Source organism: Triturus cristatus, chromosome 8 (genome assembly GCF_964204655.1).
Source record: "Triturus cristatus chromosome 8, aTriCri1.1, whole genome shotgun sequence".
In the NCBI taxonomy this organism is placed as follows: domain Eukaryota; kingdom Metazoa; phylum Chordata; class Amphibia; order Caudata; family Salamandridae; genus Triturus; species Triturus cristatus.
In genome coordinates this window covers 457,161,299-457,177,739 of record NC_140591.1, presented here as the reverse complement: position 1 = coordinate 457,177,739, position 16,441 = coordinate 457,161,299, and the positions used below count along the sequence as shown (strand labels likewise).

The window sequence follows — 16,441 nt, the reverse complement described above, 5'->3', positions numbered from 1 at the left end:
CAGCGAGGCGGCCATCAGCTGGAGCGGAGCGTCAGGTAACTTTATTGTACCACCCCAAACTCCTGTCCTCATCCTGCGGCTGCCCTACCACTTAAAATAAGTGGTGGTTGCCACTGTATAATTCTGCTGCAGCGTCCAGTTGTTCAAAAATCGAGACTTTACCTGCTACTGTCTCCCTCAGTTCGAGAGGTACAAGATTGAATCTAATTTCCTATTTCTAGCAATAATAATTGAACTGAAACCAGGTAACAGTAAGACTTGTTGTCCTTGATAGAGAATTTCCTTTTTAATTGCTTCTGCCTTCAAACGTTTATTGTGTTTGTGTTTTTCAAGAATGTTTTTCAGAATCATGTGCCTGTCATTGTCACCTATCCTAGAGCCTGCCGTTGGTAATCATGGCAGCTTTTGCACACCTGCTGTTGGAAATGAATGCATTTAGTAACATTTGGAAAGGTAAAGCTGACTCACCCTTAACCAGTCATTTATCACTGATTAATATGTCTCGGCCTAGGTTTACTAGGTGGTCCACCTGGTCTTCAAGATGGGCATTTGAGCCCATAGCATAACTTTGGAACAACACAGTTTTTTTATGAGGCATCTTTTATCTAATATACTGAAGTCTTATTAATCTGATCCTACTGTCTGTGGAGTTTCCTACCTTTTGGCCTCAGTCATCCCTGTTTGTCTGGTCTAACTTGGTTTGAAGGGCCATCACCTACTCTTTTACATCACATTTGTTGGGAACTTTTTCTATTTTGTTTATTCAAATTTCTTCTCTTTTTAATCGATCTTACTGCTCCGCCATACGATGTTATATTGAATAGGAGGTTCATTATTGGTGGACAAATGCTCTGCAGGTGTAGCACCTGTTAATTATTTTGGGGATGTGAGCCTCCAGGGGTCTGCTTGTGTCCTCCTCGTGCAGATCCTTCTGGTTGATTGGCTAAGGAAGTCTCAGAATATTGTGATTTCTTCCCCACTGGCCTATGAAACACACCTATCGCTGTGCCATTGATCTGTCAGTAAAAGATCCTATCTGAAAGAAACACGTTAGTTAGATTCCTCACCTTAGAATATCCCCTGGCGTCAGACTGGATCCGGAAGATTTTTTGTCAGCAATACCCCTTGCGCGTCGCTAGGCGTCGTCTGCGGCTCTGCGTCCGTCGTCCGCGTCGTGCGACGGAATGACGTCGTCGGAGTACTTAGACGCCGCCCTCATGCGTTGACGTCAGTTCTTCTTTTTTCCGCGCCAGTAAGCGCAGATCCGGGAGAGCTACCCCTTTTAGTCACTTTTTGACTAACTTTTTTCGATCCTTTTTGATCTTGTCTCGACTCCGGTGCCGGTAGGATGCCTGGTTTTACAGCCTGTGCTGACTGCAACCGCTTGATGTCGGTTACGGACCATCACCGCCGGTGCCTTTACTGCTTGGGCCTCGACCACGACGCGGCGTCGTGTTCGGACTGCAAGGCCCTGACCTCGAAGGCTAGACGGGAGCGGTCCCGTAAGCTTCTCGAGCTTCGCCACTCGGCTCCGCGCCCCTCTCGATCCCGGTCCAGGAGGAGGTCCAAGGATCGGTTGCGGAGCCGCAGCCGACGTCATCATCGATCATCGGGATCCAAGTCTTCGGGTAAGTCGAAGCACTCCAAGAAGTCCAAGAGGCGACACCGCTCTTCGGACTCCCCTCGCCGGTCGCGCGACTCGGCCGAGGGTGAGGGTGGTTCCACCCCCGCGGCTCCGGCAGAGCCGCAGGCGCCGCGCAAGTCCCCATACCCACCGGTCCCTGGGACTGACGCGACGCCGGCGGAGGTCAGTGCCTTCCTCTCGGCCATGAGGAACCTGGCCCCGCCGTCGACGCCCGCTGGCGCGCCTTCGGGCCCCGCGGACCCGACTGGGCAACCTTGCCTGCCGGCGGCTCCGGCCCCGGCTCCGGCCTCGACGCCGCAAGTGCCCGAGGGACCCGTTCCCGAGTCCCCGCCGACGCCGGTCGACCTCGTCACTCCTCCTCCGCCGGCGTCGACACCGGTACCACCTCCGACGCCGACTCCGCTCGGCGTCGAGCCCCAGTTCAGCCCCGCTCCGGGCCCGGCGCCGCTACGGCGTCGATGGACGCCGCGTTCGGCGCCGCTGGAGACACATTTTGTCTATCGCCCGGCTCCGATCCTTCCTCCTGCATACCAGGAATCGGATGATGGGGGCGAATGGGAGGGGTCCGAGGATCCTATGGCCGTTCAGGCTCAACTGTCACAGGACTGGGCAGATGAACTGGGGGAGGCCAGTGGTCTGATACCTCTCCAGACACTGGATTCATCTCTCCTCCGACTGTGGCTTGGGAGGAGGATGCTGCTTTCTCTGTGGTGCTGCGCAAGGCGGCCGCAGCCCTTGGGCTCGAGCTACCTGCCGTGGCGGTGAGGACTAACGTCCTCACTGAGGTGCTTCAGTCTGCAGCAAGCTCCACTGAGCCTCTGCTGCCATTCAATGAGGCCCTCACTGACGTTCTGCAGAGCACCTGGTCCAAGCCCTCCACAGTTCCTCCTGTGGACAGGAACGTCGCCAGGCGCCACCGCCCTGCTCCGGGCGACCCCAGTTTTCTGTCCCAACACCCTACCCCCGAGAGCCTGGTTATCCAGGCCTCTACCTCCCAATCCTCCTTCCCGACCGCTCCGCCGGACCGGGATTCCAAGAGACTGGAACAGTTCGGCAAAAAGCTGTTCTCCTCCCTTAGTTTGGGTCTGCGGTCTTTGAACACCGCCTGTCTCTTGGACCGTTATTCCCGCTCTCTGTGGGATACGGTGGAGGACGTGCTGCCCCTGTGTCCGGAGGAGGTCCAGACACGACTTACCCAGGCTCTGGCCGATGGGAGGGATGCAGCGCGACATGCTATCCGATGTGGGCTTGACACTACAGACTCGCTGGGTAGGGAGATTTCTACCTCAGTGGCGCTTAGACGTCACGCCTGGCTGTGGTCCTCGTCCTTTTCGGGCGATGTCCAGAGCACCCTCATGGACATGCCCTTTGATGGCACTCGCCTTTTCGGCGAGAAAGCGGACAGTGCGCTGAATCGCTTTAAGGACTCCCGGGCTACAGCCAAGTCCTTGGGCCTCTCGGCCCCGCGGTCGCAAACTTCCGCTTTTCACCCCTTTCGTGGCCAAGGAAGGGGTGCCTCCTCACGTACGCCTAGCCACCAGCCGCAGAACCAACCTGCGCGCGGTCGCGGACATGGTTTCCGCCGAGGCGATTCTGGAGGACGACTAGGTCAGCCCACATCCACCCCGGCAGCATCCGCCTCAAAGCCTTCCTAGTCCGAGCTTTCAGGCCCATTCCACGCCAGTGGGCGGCAGAGTTCGCCATCACCTGCTCCACTGGCGGTCCATCACATCGGGCAGGTGGGTGCTGCAAATCGTCCGAAGGGGCTACTCCCTCCCCTTCGAGACGACCCCTCCAGTCATGCCACCGCAGCACCACCGTATCTCGGGGGATCATTTGAATCTTCTCCACGAGGAAGTTTCAGCCCTCTTGGCCAAGGGGGCCGTAGAGCGCGTTCCAAGCCCAGAAGTAGGTCGTGGTTGTTATTCCCACTACTTTCTGGTTCCCAAGAAGGGCAAAGGGGGCCTACGCCCTATCTTGGACCTCCGGAACGTCGATGCCTTCCTCCGGAAGGAAAGGTTCAAGATGTTAACTTTGGCTCAGGTTCTAGCTGCCCTAGACCCTGGAGACTGGATGGTAGCGTTGGACTTGCAGGACGCATATTTCCACATCCCCGTCCTGCCGGCCCACCGGTGTTACCTGCGGTTCACGGTGGGCCCAGAGCACTTTCAGTTTACCGTGCTCCCCTTCGGCCTCACCAGTGCCCCTCGGGTGTTCACGAAAGTGATGGCGGTGGTCGCAGCTCATCTGCGCAGATCAGGGGTTCCAGTCTTCCCCTATCTCGACGACTGGTTGTTGAAGGCGGGCTCGCCCCAGACAGTCGTCTCCCACCTCCAGACTACGGCGGATCTCCTGCATTTGCTGGGATTTTCCATCAACGTGCCGAAGTCACACCTGAGCCCCTCTCAGAAGCTCCTCTTCATCGGAGCGGTTCTCGATTCGGCGCAGTTCCGGGTCTATCTGCCGCAACAGCGGGTCCGGGATATTCAGGCCCTGATTCCCATCTTTCGGCCTCTATCCTGGGTTTCGGTCAGGCTAGTGTTGCGGCTTCTGGGGCTGATGGCCTCCTGCATCCTACTAGTGCATCACGCCAGGCGGCGCATGCGGGCTCTGCAGTGGGACCTGAAGTTGCAGTGGGCCCAGCATCACGGCAACCTGTCCGACCACCATGTCTTGATCTCGGAGGGCGCTGCACAGCAGTTGCAGTGGTGGCTCACGGACGGCGATTGGGTCAAGGGCAAGAGCCTCTCCCTTCCCCAACCGAAGCATGTCGTAGTGACGGATGCGTCCCTCCTGGGTTGGGGTGGCCATATGGGAGAGGCGGAGATCAGAGGCCTCTGGTCTCCGGTGGAGTCTCGTCTCCACATCAACCTGTTGGAGTTGAGAGCGATCCGACTTGCACTGAAAGCCTTCCTTCCCTCTGTCAGGGGTAGTGTTGTTCAGGTGTTCACGGACAACACCACCGCCATGTGGTATTGCAACAAACAGGGCGGGGTGGGGTCGTGGACCCTTTGTCAGGAGGCTCTGCGCCTCTGGACGTGGCTGGAACACCAGGGCGTCACCCTAGTGGTTCAACATCTGGCGGGCTCTCTGAACGCCAGAGCAGACGAACTCAGCCGCCGGTGCATGATGGATCACGAATGGCGTCTGAACTCCAAAGTGGCGCAAGGTCTCTTTCAGCAGTGGGGAGAGCCTTGGTTAGATCTATTCGCCACCGAAGAGAACGCGCAATGTCAGCAGTTCTGCGCGTTGGAATTTCCAAGGCGGCACTCGCTCGGAGACGCTTTTCGTCACTAGTGGAGTTGCGGTTTGTTGTACGCCTTTCCGCCTATACCACTTCTGCCCAGAGTGCTGAAGAAGATCAGGCACGACCGGGCCCAAGTCATCTTGGTGGCTCCGGATTGGGCACGAAGGTACTGGTATCCCGAGCTACTCAGTATGTTGACCGATCCTCCGATACGTCTGCCCCTTCGGGAGGATCTTCTGTCGCAGCAGCAGGGGACGGTCCTCCACCCGAACCTGTCCAGCCTCCACCTCCATGCGTGGAGATTGAGCGACGGCAGTTGATGCCATTTGACTTGCCTCCTGAAGTCTGTGATATCATTCTGGCAGCCAGGCGTCCCTCCACAAAGACGGTATACGCCTGCCGGTGGAACAAATTTGTGGCATGGTGCACAGCAAAGGCTGTGGATCCCCTTTTCGCCCCTCTTTCTGAGGTTCTACTGTTTCTTCTTTCTTTGGCCCGGCAGGGCTCTGCCCTGGGCACCCTGAAAGGTTATCTTGCTGCCATCTCTGCCTTCTTGCGGCTTCCTGATCAGCCTTCTCTTTTCAAGTCCCCTGTAGTTACACGCTTTCTAAAGGGCATTACTCACACGTTCCCTCCTGTCCCTTTTGTAATGCCTCAGTGGGACTTGAATCTTGTTCTCACATTTCTAATGTGCGCTCCCTTTGAGCCTCTTCATAATTGTCCTCTTCGTCTGCTGACGCTTAAGACTGCCTTTCTGGTAGCCATCACCTCGGCTAGATGGGTGAGTGAGCTCCAGGCTTTATCTTCAAAGCCTCCTTTTCTCTCTGTTCATCCGGACAAGGTTGTCCTTCGGCCTCGTCCCTCCTTTCTTCCGAAAGTGGTGACTCCATTTCATCTTGGGCAGTCTGTCACCTTGCCCACCTTCTTTCCGCCTCCGCATCCTTCCAAAGAGGAAGAGAGGCTCCACCGTCTGGACCCAAAACGTGCGCTCTCCTTTTATCTGGACCGCACTAAGCAGTTCCGGGTGGACGACCAACTTTTCGTTGGATACGTGGGTGCTAAGAAGGGGAAAGCTGTGCACAAACGGACCATCTCTCGGTGGGTCGTTTTGTGCATCAAAATTTGTTATTCCTTGGCAAAAAAGGACCCTCCTCTTGGGCTGCGCGCCCATTCTACTCGGGCCACAGCGGCTACTACTGCTTTGGGACGGGGTGTCCCTTTGCAGGACATCTGTCAGGCGGCGACGTGGGCTTCGCTACACACGTTTGCCAGGCATTATTGCCTTGACAGCCAAGTCCGGAGGGATGGCTTCTTTGGCCGTTCTGTCCTCCAGAACTTTCTGGTGTGATCTTGGTTCGCAGACCCACCACCGGGGATGGTATTGCTTGGGTATCTATTCTAAGGTGGGGAATCTAACTAACGTGTTTCTTTCAGATGAACAAGTTACTTACCTTCGGTAACGATGTATCTGTAAGAAACATTAGTTAGTTAGATTCCTCACCGACCCACCCATCCTCCCCGTTCTGCGAACTGACATCTAGGGTTAAGGTTATCCTTTTCAGGCCCCTAGATTTTATTTTTGGCACCAGTGTCGGTCTTTGCATGGCTTTGCGTTCCTGGCGCGGAAAGCTATGTACAAGAACTGACATCAGCGCGCGAGGGCGGCGTCTAAGTACTCCGACGACGTCATTCCGGCGCACGAAGCCGACGATGGACGCGGAGCCGCAGACGACGCCTAGCGACGCGCAAGGGGTATTGCTGACGAAAAATCTTCCGGATCCAGTCTGACGCCTGGGGATATTCTAAGGTGAGGAATCTAACTAACTAATGTTTCTTACAGATACATCGTTACCGAAGGTAAGTAACTTGTTCATTACTGCTACCTGCATCCATAAGGTTCTTATGACCTGATTTAGATGTCTGCGGATGGGTTACTCTGTCACAATGGTGATGGATGTCCAATCCGCAGAAATATAAATCCCATAGGAAAAAATAGGATTTATATTTCGGTGGGTGGAATATGCGTCACTGTTGTGTCGGTGTAACCCATCCGCTGAGATCTCAGTCAGGCCTTTAGTCTTGCACTGTCACTACCCTAAATTATAGATGCTGTTTCTGGGAAAGATGGATGCTACAATCTTACCTCCCGGCAATGAGGAGAGCGCAGCAGTTCCTTCCATACTCCATATCCATGCTTTGTAGTTCGTCAGCTGCTCGAAAGTCTCCAAACGCACTCGGGATCAGCTAGACCCAGATCTTAATCCTGGTGTGCTGGAAGGCCATGGAAGTAGATGTCACCAACAGAGCTTATGAAAGAGGGGCAGGAGTTGTGGCCTAGCTGCCTCCATGGAACCTGATAACATGGATTCCAAATCCAGCTCGGTTAATCATGTGGCTCCTGGCAAATCACTTAATATCCCTTTTTTGAAAAGTATAAATATCTAAGACCGGTAATGAAATTCAGACTATATGAAATGTAATGTCACAATGAGATGCAAATGTATAAACTCTTAATTGATATACAGCGCACTCTTACTTTACTGATACGTTGGACGACATTAATAACAATACATACCTATAAGGCACCACCATTCTATAGTCCATTTGGGTGATTCTGCTGTTCTTAATATAATTTTACTTTATAGAGCATGTGTGTTCCTTATTCAAGGGTCACCAGTGACTTCTTCAACGTTATCTCAGGGCGACGAGAAGGCAGGGTAGAATGGAATTGGCCTTCATTGGTTTAGATGCAATGACCGTCGTCTTGGCCCTGTCCTAGGTTGCACTTTCTTAAGATAGCAAGGGGTTCAGCAAAGGTCAAGGTAGAGAATGACGAGGACAGGCAACACGCAGTAGAAAATAGAACTGGGCCGCTTTATGCCATAGGAGGTAGGGGAGCGCTTTGTTTCCTCTAAGTGTTGAAATGCAGGGGGTTATTGAGGTGAGAATAATGACTTGTAATGCTTTCTGTGTGAGGGTATTAAAGGGAGGGAAAAGGTTTATTTGAGCCCCACTGCCTTTGCAAAGCAGGACCCACATCTGCTGCCATCTGGTAGCCTTAGGAGCACTGATTGTCTTCTAAGAACTTCCACTTGCGATTTAAAACCGCTACAAATGGGTTCGTCTATCACACAAACATTAACACTGTGGTGAATTATGAATCTGTAAACGTGCTAAATGTTGGTCATTTAATGTTAAAAAATGTATGTCACACATACTTTTTTAACTTTCTCCTTCACAACCTCATTTGTTAGAGCTCTGAGTTGGGTAGTAAGAATACCTAAACTGTAGGTGTCTGACTTCACCCACTTCATCCCTCTTCATTCCTCATCCCCGTCACAATCCTAGTCACATCTGGGAGTCACAATGTTAGCTCTATAAATATAACAAAAGCCTTATGTTTTCCTTGACCCCGGAGACATAAATACCTGACTTCGCTCTTGAAAGTATGAAGTGCCTCTTTCTTTTGAGCAACGCACCGTGCTATATGTTGCTCAGCATTGAGATCAATTGTGTATTCATGGCATGCATGACTGTAGATACACAACTTGTAAGAAATGTAAAGATGTAACATATGGTTAAGTGGCGCCGCCCGGCCTCCGGGATGTGGGCAGTACGGCTGTGTATACCGCACGGATGTATGACTAAGGGGGGCGAGAAATCTGCTTTAATGACATTTATCCTGAGTGCTATACAATATATTTGGACCTGCAATAAAAATGGTTTGACAAAAAAAAAATGACTGTAGATACACAAACTCTGCATACCCCTCCCTTCTAGTGTTGGGCTCGGACGTTGCAAGTTGTTTTCTGTTTGAAGAAGTTGCTTTGAGTCACAAGCGATCCTCTGACTCTTCCCTTAGTAGAAACTGCACATGGACACTGACTTCATTTCTAGATTGTTTTTCTCTGTCAACAGGTTCAGACGCATACCAATGAAACTCCAAGATTCGGTGCATTCATCACTCGCATTTCATGCCCCTGCAGTACAAATGTCAACCACGATTGTGGAGAGAAGCATTTAATCGATATCCATTTTAGATTTTTTATCATTGACACCTAACAGTAAGCGTAGGACAAGAGAGGGACACTCCAACACCGAGTCCTCCCACTATCGGGGCATCTATGCTTATCTGGTCTGCATCTCCTATAATTCCATTGATTCCACAGAATTAGAGATACTAAGGATGAAGGAACATATGCCCTTTAAAATGTTCCCTGGGTGTGATGCAAAATACCCCCGGACTGACTCCCAGAGTGTATGTAATTTGTGCCTTTCCCCATATCACAAAGACTCAAAGTGTGCCTTCTGCTTAGCTTTGGGTGTAAAAAGACCATTCGGCAGCGTAGAAATCGATGCCAGGTGCACATCACAATGCAGCTCCAATCTATAGACGCCATGCTTAACTTTTTGGGTGAGGCCGATTCCTTATGCCCCGAAAAAGAGGAACAAGAGGATGTCAAATATCGGGGCCTGCCTGTGCACCAGCCCAACCCAAAGGTAATCCAATCCAACTCCACTGAGCCAGAATAACTCAAATAGAAAGTCCACGTCTACTACAGGCTTCGAACCAAATTGACACCAAGGGTCATGATTATGGTAGAATCCAGACACCATAAACCTCACAAACAGCTACACACTGCAGGCGGACAGGGGGATAGGCATCCAGATCAGCATTTAAAACAATGCTGATTTCAGAGCCTTCTCAGCCTTCAGCTCCAGTCAGTACCGAGGCAAGGCATCAGACCTTAAGTGGGACTTGACCAAAGGCCTCGCTCCCCATCAGCCTCTCGGCTCTGATAAGCCAAGGCAATCATCGAAGCCAAAAGAGTCGTTGGTGTTTGTACCCCATTCGGATCTGAAATAAGTGTCAGTCCTGAAGCTGACCACAAGACCGCCCTCCATCACTGACTATAGAGGAGGGTGCCAGAAAGTGCCTTAAATCAGGGCTTCATATGGATCGGAGGCCTGGTTCTGTCCTGTGAAGAAACCTGGAATATGATAGTCAAAAAACGGAAATTCCGAAATTAACAGTCCATCTCCTACCTTTGAGGGGCATATATAACCGTTGCCATACATACTGACAGATACTTTATTCTCGCTCAAACACAGACCGGTAATTTCACCAATGCACGTGCCATACCGTCCCCGAAATGTGAAGAGAGAGAGTTGTTTCACTCCTTTTTTTTTTGTTTGTTTTTTTAAAGTACTTGAGACACGGTTAGCCGCCATTTCTGGGAGACAGAAGGGGCGTGGCTACTCTTTGAACACATAGTGCGAAGCGCTGGGAACGCTCAAACGGCCATATTGGACTAATCTGTAACCGTCACCTTGTAAGGAGGATTTCATGTTCAGTGATTAGGTCTAAAACGAGAATTACCTGGTATAATCAAGGTTAATAATGAAGGTTGTCCTTAACCTGATTCTAAACACAATAAAGGAATGGGCAGCCTTATGGCAGGAACACCAAGATAAATTACTGATAAACTATGAAAAAGAAAAAAGGGGACGGGATCACCACAGAGAGTAGTAACAAAAGATGGCTATAAAATGACCTAACTACATAATGTCAAATGCTAATTAAAGAACTGTTGAAATTCCATATCAACTGCATGTCGGCAGATTAATGATGTCCGTCAGTGGACTTAAATTAAGGTATTTTTGACTAATTAAATTTCTCTATGTAATTAATCTTCAATGGTGGTGTGTATGAGGTCCTAACTGGGGACATATAATAAGACGGAAAAGAGTTCAAAATGACTGGATAGTGTCAGTCAGTTTTGATACACGTTATTGAGCTTGTATTGGTTGGTTCAGATGGCATGTTGAATTATTTGTGTAACATCATATAAGGATCCAGTGATGGATACCGAGGGAGAATTTGCATTATTTAAGGGAACTCCGAGGTGTCTGGTCATTCAACCCAATCTAGTTTTTGACTCTCAAAACCATCTCAGATCTTTCTTGAATAGTTTTTCTTCACATGTGGGCTCTCTGGTAATGTTTCTTGTATGATCCACTCCATTGTATTTCGAATAAGCACTTTTTCCAGGAAATGGCTGGTTAGTTTAGTTGTGGATCTCCGTCATCCTACTCCTTCTGTGCATGCTAAGGAAGGTACAGCAAACGCCCCTTAACCTCATTCCGATGGCCCCCACGTCGGACATACAACTTTGGTTCTCAGCCCCACTCAACATGTCTGTTTCCCTACATGAGAGCTCCCCAATAGGCCGGACCTTCTGACTCTAATAGGGCAAAATTAGACATAGAGAACCCAGGCAACTTAATCTACCAATTTAGCACCTGGGGTCTTGGAGTTTGATGACCTAAGTCTCCCACAATCATTTATGGACAACCTGGTCCACAGGAGGGTGGAATTGGATGTCATCCCTCCCTAGCGGGAAACAAAATGAGGGCCTCCTTAATGTCCTTGGACCAACATGTAACTGCAAGCTATCCCATCCCACAACCAGTGATGTATCTTAGGCACACGTGTACTTTTAAATGTTTTGAGTTTTCATGGAAAACAATTAAAAAAATGTAAAGGCATCCTAATGAAATTTACTTGTAGGGCCTACTAGGCAGCAAAGCAAAAAAGATTTGTCCTCTATTTTTACAAGAATATAGACCCCCTTAAACAGGCGGTCCAAGAGAGTGTCTGCTATTTTCTTCACCTACATAAATCAAGGCTGGCTTATAATTCCATATGACTACATCTTGCAGTCATCTCTCTTCACAATTCCCGTCATTAAAGCCTTTATGGATAGCATTAAAAGAGTATTCAACCTAGAGTGCCACCTGTTCCTCTCTGGAACCTCACTATAGTATTCACAAGACTCCTGGGTCCCCCAATCGAGCCATTGCATTCCTGCCCTTTGCAATTTCTCTCTTGGAAAGTGGCTTGCCTCATAGCGATCACCTTAGTAAGGTGCATAAATGCATTACAAGCGCTTACTTTGCCAGAGCCTTTTATCTAAGTTCATACTAACAGGATTGTTCTTAGAATGGACTCTAAATTCCTTCCTAAGGTGTTCTCTCCTTTCCACCATAATCAAATAGTTGAGCTACTAGTCTTTTTCTCTCACTCACTCTGTAGCAGAAAGAGCCCTTTATACTGTAGATGTTAAAAGAGCCTTAATGTACTATACAGACAGAACCAAACCTTTTTTGGAAAACTTAATAGATGTTTGTCATTGTTGATAAACATAGTAATGGTTAACCGATATTTAATCTGGCATAACAAGTGAGTTAAGTGTATCCAAACATGTTACCTTGAAGCCAGGAGCTCTTCCCACTTCATCTAGGCCATACTCTACTAGGAAGAAAGGGACCAACTGTGGCATTTCTAGGGAATAGTCCTATAGCTGACCTCTGCAATGCAGCTAGATTGTCAACTTCACACTTTTGCAAACACTTTTGTCGGAATATTCTTTCCTATCAACAGGCAAGAGTTGGTCAAACAGTATTAAGAACTCTATTTCAGACATTTGAACCATCCACTGGCTAGCCACCACTTTGCAGAGTACTGCTTTACAGTCTATGTAGTGCATGTGTATTTACAGCCACAAATGCTACGAACAAATATTTTACCTTGTAAGCATCTGTTCATAGCTTGTAGTACTGTAAATTCACATGTGCCCACCGACCTCCTCTTTAGTTAGTGTTTGTTTGCACATCTCTGTACACAGTATGTATATATAATTTTAAACACTGTTTGCATGGTCACCATATTCTTTCTACTAACCACCCCATACCTACATGTACGCGCTGTTTGGAAAATAATCTTAACAATGAAGTCGGTGCCCCCCCTTGCATTACTTACTAAGGGAAGAGTCACAGTATACTTAGTTACTCAAAGAGACTTCTTTGAACAAAAGCATCTTGCAATGTCCAAGACCAACTCTGTATGACAGTAGCGTGCAGAGTATATGAATCTTACAGCACTGCAAGCCACGGCTAGATGCTTATTGGGTAAGTAACATATTCCTTCTTTTTTATTTGTGTTGTATTAGTCAGCCAAAGCAAAATGTTTGTCACCTGATACCCAATTAAATACTTTTAGCCTACTAGACAGGTGAGTGAAACAGTACCATTTATTGTTTGTTATATGGGGCATAATGATATGCCAATCTTAAGTTTCCGTTTCAGTCATTGGGTGACAGCTGTTCAGCTGCTGCTGCCATTAACTGATTCTAGAGGCCCCGTCTGTCCAAGGTTGTAGAAGAGTTGTCTATTTTTTTGTATTCATTTTGATATTATCTTCTAATTTATTTGTGAATGGTCGGAGCAATAATTCTGAATTGTAGTGAGACAGTTACAGGGCTGATAACTTTCGTTAGCTTTTTTTTTATTTTATCGTCGGTGGAGAGAGGGCAGGTTTAGAAAAAATAGTGTAATGTAAATGGAGTGTAGGTGGAAATTCTTAATTTAAGGAAATGGTCTTCCTATCTGGAAGGGAGAACCATCACACCCACAGATGGGTGCTATGCTTCATCATAGGGCTTAGCTTCTTGTAAGGTCGACGCTGCAGTGGTAAGGTTTTAACCACATTTCTTTCACGTTCACCCTACTACTTGCATGTGTCAGGGACTTAAAGCAATGTTTGGCTGTATCAAATGCCTCCGAGGCAATTGATATCTGGATGGAACACATGAAGCTCAGACCTCTGTTGCCCGCATCAACTCCTCAAATAAAGGTGTTCAACGTGCACCCCTGCCTTCAGTCAAACTGCCCCCTTTGAGCAAAGGTAAGAAATCGGAGTATCGCTATGTAGCATAAATGTAGCAAAGGCCAACCGATTCAAGTCTTCGTATGATATGCCTATGATATGCCTCTAAATGTTAGTGCCATTTTTGCTGTCCTGTAGCTGGGGTGTGGGGTCAGTCACTGTATGTAAAAATGTAAGCATGGGTAAAATGATGAGGTCTAATGTTATAAATGGTCTTTATGACTGGATTTGAAAAGAGGGAGCAAGTCTCATCCCCATTTCAATAGAAGGGCATTACATATTCTGGGGGCCCAATTTGTCTTGCTATCTGGGTACGGTGAGACGTCCTTTGAGGGACAGCCTGATGTGTTTGCTTAATTTAGTACAACATTATATTAAAGTGAACATGTTCCATGCGTTTGGGCGTTTGCTAAGTGTCTATTTTAAATTTGAACAACTTGTTTGATTTTTCTAAGAATTACATTTCAGATTGCATGTTCAGTTTTACCACACTTATGTTTCCTGGTTTATGATTGTGTCTTGATACCAATGAGGTAAAATGTTTCTAGGTTTATGGTTGTGTCTTGGTACCACCAGGTAAACAGATGAATAGGGTCCCCAAATCGGAGATGGAGTCTAGATTTCAGATATTGTTACTATACAGAAAGTTTGTTATGACATAGCCTGTAAATATTGATTTTACATTTTCATTGTTTTACAGGACTTCTAGATCTGGCAATATTCTATAGGGAAAACAGGTTGAAAAAGCTTTGCCAACAAGCCATCAAACAGGGCATCTGTGAGAACAATGCAATTGCTCTACTGTCTGCCGCGGTCAAATACGATGCACAGGTATGGGTTCATTTTTCCCAGTTCTCTTGTACAGACAGTTGTTATTTTAGCAGTTCTGTAGTGAATTAGCAGCACCAGTGTACGTACCATAAGTATTATTGAAGAAATCCTCACCTCTGGTTTAGGTCGATTGAAAGCATTTAATGACAAACCAAAATCATAAGTCTGTGAATCCGAGTCAACTGATATGGGGTTCCCCTGAAAATACCAGTGGAGACAATTTTTTTCTAGCATTGGCAAGGCACAAATTTATACTGTAGCCTTGGTCACATGATAGTTGTCACAATGAATACGTGCCGATACTTAGCTGAGGTCATTAAAACTAGGGAAATGTCCTAAAAGAGTTATATATATGGTTCTGCATGAGCAAACGTTTTGCACTTTCTTGTCTCACGTGCCAATACAAAGCGCTCCATAATATCAGAGAGGGCATATCTCAAGGGCAGCATTGGTGTAAGCTAACAAGCATAACTGAAGCAGGTTACAGTTACACTAAAACAGCCACCCATGTAATTTTTTCCATCGTGGTAGTTGTATAAATAACCAAAATGTTCTTACAGGGGCATACACCTGTTCAAGGTGGAATCTGCCAAAATGTCCGTTGATTCTCTAAAGCGGTTTTGTATGATCTAATGGATGTATCTTCTAGCAGATTCCTTACCTTAAGAATATCCTTCCAGGCATCAGAATAATCCAGAAAATTTTTCCCCAGCAATGGTTCTGCAGCACCACCAGGTGGCGGCATGCATCTTCAGCTGTGGACTTCCCCAATGGAACTGATGACATTGCAGTACAGTAGGAACCAAACAGCACACTAGTATCAGTTTCTACACCTCATCCACGTGGGTCCGCAGCTTTCTCAGTTTTCCACCAACAAAATTCCTCAGTATTTTGACAGCGACTAGTTCAAATGTCTTTTTTAAAAGTCTCAGCATTTAGACCCTATCGTAAATGCCAAAAGATGTCCTTGTCGGACACATTTGACATCTATCTGCATGTAGTCTTAAGGGTTGGAACATGATACCACAGCCTGTGCTTCCATATGCTTGTTTTTGGCCAAGGTTTACAGAGGAGTGATGCCCCTCCTTTAAGTAAGTCCCCTGGTAGGGAATGATCTCTCAAGACATCTTCCCACGAAAAAATGTAAAGAGCACCATAGGAAGGGGAACTTCGTTTCTTCCTCACGGAAGCAGACCCACTCCTTTTCTTTCGACATCGTGACGCCATTCCCTGACACAAGACTCCTTCTCATCATCAACCAAGATCCCAACATTAAAAATGATGAGACCAGAATTCCTGGTTTCATTGGCCAACCCTTTGTACCTCGAGGTCTTCCAGCAGGCAATGCTGAACTTTTTCATGATGGATCCTGGTGCGCAGTAACAGGTACTTTGCGAGGGCTATGTTGCATGACTTTCTTGATTAACCTTTAGGAAAAAAAATAGAGCAACCCAATAACCTGAAAGAGAAGCGGGTATTTATATATTATGAGAAAGTGTTCCCAATGGGAATGCTTATTTGTTATTAGTGATTGCTCGATGTCCTCTATGCTGTAAACCAATAAATGCTGAGAGCGGCCTACATTTTTCCTAAATACCAATGCAACCATAATATATGGAAAACATTTTACAAAACGTGAATGGTGACACGTTGGAAATATCTCAGAGTGCATAACTCACAGTGAAAACTTAGTCTGTAGTGAATACGTAAACCGTTAAAAATAGCGGTTCAATAAAATGTACTTGTCTATATAGGAAAGACCGACTGCTCTGGCTTTTGAGTTCCACAGCGAAAAGTTCCTGCGCATGTTCACAAAAGAGTCATTCCGTTAATAAAGTTGCCGATATTTCAACTCTGGTGTCACTAATTTGACGAGGTCATCATCAGGACAGTAGTTACAATGAGCAACCAGCATTCATAATCCTGCCAGGCACGTAAGACAGGCCACTCTCACCATTTATTTGTTTAGGGTGTAGAGGATCTCTAATGG

General features: G+C 47.6%; 1 protein-coding gene across 2 annotated transcripts in view; it reads left to right on the top strand.

Moving 5' to 3' along the window:
- Positions 1-16,441, top strand: part of RCBTB2 (RCC1 and BTB domain containing protein 2) — a 331,364-nt gene that overhangs the window by 273,238 nt on the left and 41,685 nt on the right. For both annotated transcript variants that reach the window (XM_085621887.1, XM_085621886.1), the window contains one exon: positions 14,321-14,451. In XM_085621887.1, coding sequence (XP_085478013.1) covers positions 14,321-14,451 — 131 coding nt within the window. The remainder of the gene's footprint in view (positions 1-14,320; positions 14,452-16,441) is intronic.